General features: G+C 38.1%; 2 protein-coding genes across 3 annotated transcripts in view; one reads left to right on the top strand and one right to left on the bottom strand.

Annotated features, from left to right (window-relative positions):
• Positions 1 to 1665, top strand: part of LOC107684434 (interferon-induced protein 44-like) — a 5932-nt gene extending 4267 nt beyond the window's left edge. For both annotated transcript variants that reach the window (XM_016480685.1, XM_016480684.1), the window contains 3 exons: positions 315 to 486; positions 1028 to 1128; positions 1221 to 1665. In XM_016480685.1, the coding sequence (XP_016336171.1) occupies positions 315 to 486; positions 1028 to 1128; positions 1221 to 1397 (450 nt within the window). In that variant the 3' untranslated portion in view covers positions 1398 to 1665. The remainder of the gene's footprint in view (positions 1 to 314; positions 487 to 1027; positions 1129 to 1220) is intronic.
• A 254-nt stretch (positions 1666 to 1919) lies between these two features.
• Positions 1920 to 3279, bottom strand: part of LOC107684408 (rab GTPase-activating protein 1-like) — a 6806-nt gene continuing 5446 nt past the window's right edge. The window contains exon 8 of the mRNA XM_016480668.1: positions 1920 to 2445. Coding sequence (XP_016336154.1) covers positions 2251 to 2445 — 195 coding nt within the window. The 3' untranslated portion in view covers positions 1920 to 2250. The remainder of the gene's footprint in view (positions 2446 to 3279) is intronic.

Raw genomic sequence — 3279 nt, forward strand, 5'->3', positions numbered from 1 at the left:
AAGGCACCAAACCCCCAACTGCTCCCCGGGCGCCGCAGCAAAAAAATGGCTGCCCACTGCTCCGTGTGTGTGTGTTCACTGCTGTGTGTGCGCACTTTGGATGGGATAAATGCAGAGCACTAATTCCGAGTATGGGTCACCATACTTGGCCACATGTCACTTCACTAATAGGTCTGGTAGATGTTTTACTAGCTAATTACAGGAATAAAAAATTGATGGGCTTTACATTTATTGTAATTAATTGCATTTTTAATTCAATATTTTCTGTCTCACGTCTTAATGATTTAAAGATATTCTACATGTTTCTTTCTCAGTTTAACCCATCGATGGCCATACAGCCTGACTCCCCTCATTTCAATAAATCTCCTGGCTTGAAGGACCGGATTCACTGTGTGGTGTATGTGATTGACACCTGCAAAGTCAAGCTCCTCTCTGACAAAATGATTAACAAGTTTGCAGTTTTTCGAAGGAAAACCAACCAGCTGGGTAAGGGATTAACAGCAATGAAGCAGATTTGAATGAATGAAATTAATAAAGTGACATGAGTGTATTGTGTCAATTAAATTATGGAAATTCAATTTACAGGGCAACCTGAAGTTAAAGGGATAGTCCACCCAAAATTCTGTCATCATTTAGTCACCCTTATGCCATTCCATACCTGTTTGACTTTCTTTCTTCTGTGGAACGCAAACAAAGATATTTGGAAGAATACTGGTAACTAAACCATTTCAGCTCCCATTGTCTTCCAGTGTAGACAACAACAACAAAAATGTTTGGTTATCAACAGTTTTCAAAATATCATCTTTTGTGTTCAGCAGAAGAAAGAACTGCTTACAGGTTTGGAATGACATAAGTAAAGATTTTTAATTTTTAGATGGACTGTCCCTTTAAGTCCCTTCCTCAAGAGCACCTCTTGTGGGTTTTGAGTGTACTATTAGCATAAATATTTAACCACTAGGGTTACATCACCCACAGGATAGCAATCTCTGGGATTTGATATACAGTAAGGTGTTGTTCTGTACTTCAGGTATTCCTCAGCTGGTTCTGCTGACTAAGGTGGACGAGGCCTGCCCCTTAGTGGCGGAAGACCTGAAAAATGTCTACCAGAGCCACTATATCAACAAAATGGTACAAATTAATACATGACTTAGTCAATATTCTGTACTATTTTGTTTCACATATTGTTCTTGAGTATTTCTGATTAACTGTTTTTTTGACAGATGCAGGAGGTTAGCGCTCAGCTTGGAGTTTCTCTGTCTGCTGTGGTCCCAGTGAAAAACTACTGCCAAGAACTGGAAATAGACTCTCAAACAGACATTCTGCTTCTAAATGCTGTGGTTCAGATGCTCAGAGCCACTGAGGGCTTTTTTGATGATCTTTACAATGCAGAAGAGTAGAGCTTAGCCTTATTTCCCTGTCTGACCTAAAGGTTATGAATGTATATATTAGCATCGTTTTTCTCTCTGTTTACACTGTTTTAGGTGACATGTTCATCTCTATTTATGTATGAGGTCTGTTGATTTTTTTCTGTTGCTCTGCTCTGAACATGCAAACTATTTGTAATCCAAAACATGTAACCAGATGGCTAATATATTCAAAGCTTTATTGTCAGTTTGAGTGAACAATTAACGGTTCTGAATTAAAATAAAGGCCCTATTGCAGTTACGTTGATAATTGTCCTTACTTCATTACGTTTATTTGTTGTAAAATATAATGAAAGAAATGCATTCACATTGTACAGTACCAACAGTGGACCATAAAATCATTAGAAGACAACTATTACCTTATATTATTACCTTAAAAATTGTACCTGATCTAACCCTCAAAAATATTTTATTGATGTAACCTAGTTAAGTGGAACTTAAATCAATAAGAAACTAGTTCACTTAGATGTTACCACATCAAGCACAATTTGTAGGTTAACTGGCAAAACACTTATTACAGTGATGATTTTTGTAATACATTATGCTTGTAATACAAAAATTTCATATAGTCTTCATGTGAGATTGCCTTAAAAGCAACTGATCTGTTGCACTCATCTCTAGAAGGGCAGGTATTGCTTCCTGTCACCCATTCTTTGAGAATCCTCTCATTCCCAGTGTTTGCAACCATACGGATCTATAATGTCCGCTTGTTTGAGGGAATAGCATTCTTGTCATTTGTGAGACTCATTTCAGGAGTGCTCTTATTAAATACATTTCTTCTCCACCAGTATGCTTAACCTTTTCATACTTTGGCTGCTCTCCCTTCTCAATGGGCCCAGGAGAGCCTTCTGGTGACCCAGCTGGAGTGGGGGTTATGAGCGGGGCTCCAGGCAGGATCTGTTTGAGATGAGTTCTGATGGCCGCTGGCAGCTGTCCTGAAAGAGCCCAGAGTTTTTCTGAGCCATGTGTTTTTAGCAGCCTGAAGTTCAGTCGTCAGAACTGCGTTTTGGTGTTCCAACTCCTTAAGAAATCAAGATGACAGACAAATGATGAAAAAATGAAATACATTTTGTAGTGTAAATCTAAAGTCATTGATAAGACACATTAATAACACATAAGCTTCAATTCATTAAAGGTGCAGTCAGCGATTTGTATGGTGACTGAGAAGTGCAAAGCAAATCACAATTCTTAAAACAAAATAAATTACAAACGCAAATGCAAGTCTAAAAAACAAAATAACAATTCAGAAAACACAACAACAATTCAGAAAACATTATAACAAGTCAGAAAACACAATGACAAATTCGAAAACAAAATAACAAGTCAGAAAACACAATGTAGCGTCTGGACCAATCAAACACACAATATATATTTTGTTAGCTATATTTAACAGAATTGCCCTTACTATGGAATAAAAAATACGGGGTGTTTATTTACATTCAGTTAAAAGTGATTGTGACTCATCAATTCCAGTGGCGCAGATGGCAAAGTGCGTGTTGTTGGCTTTTTGACGCGATCGACCGGGGTTCGATCCCATCTTTTGCCGAACTTTTTTTTCCTCCCTTTTCAAATCTCGTATTAGCAATGGATTCGGATCGAACCCGGGTCGATCGCGTCAAAAAGCCAATGATGCACACTTATCCATCTGCACCACTAGAGCTGATATTTTACAGCCACTTTTAACTAAATGTAAATATACACTCAGATGTCTCGTCCAGTCAGCGGTGAGTAATCCCAAACCAATGGCGCTGTCTCAAACTATACCTACCTCTTCCGGTTTGTCTGATTTGTCGTTGTGTTTTCTGACTTGTTAATTTGTTTTCGGATTTGTCGTTGTGTTTTCTGACTTGTGATA

Source organism: Sinocyclocheilus anshuiensis, unplaced genomic scaffold (genome assembly GCF_001515605.1).
Source record: "Sinocyclocheilus anshuiensis isolate Anshui unplaced genomic scaffold, SAMN03320099.WGS_v1.1 scaffold301, whole genome shotgun sequence".
Classification (NCBI taxonomy): domain Eukaryota; kingdom Metazoa; phylum Chordata; class Actinopteri; order Cypriniformes; family Cyprinidae; genus Sinocyclocheilus; species Sinocyclocheilus anshuiensis.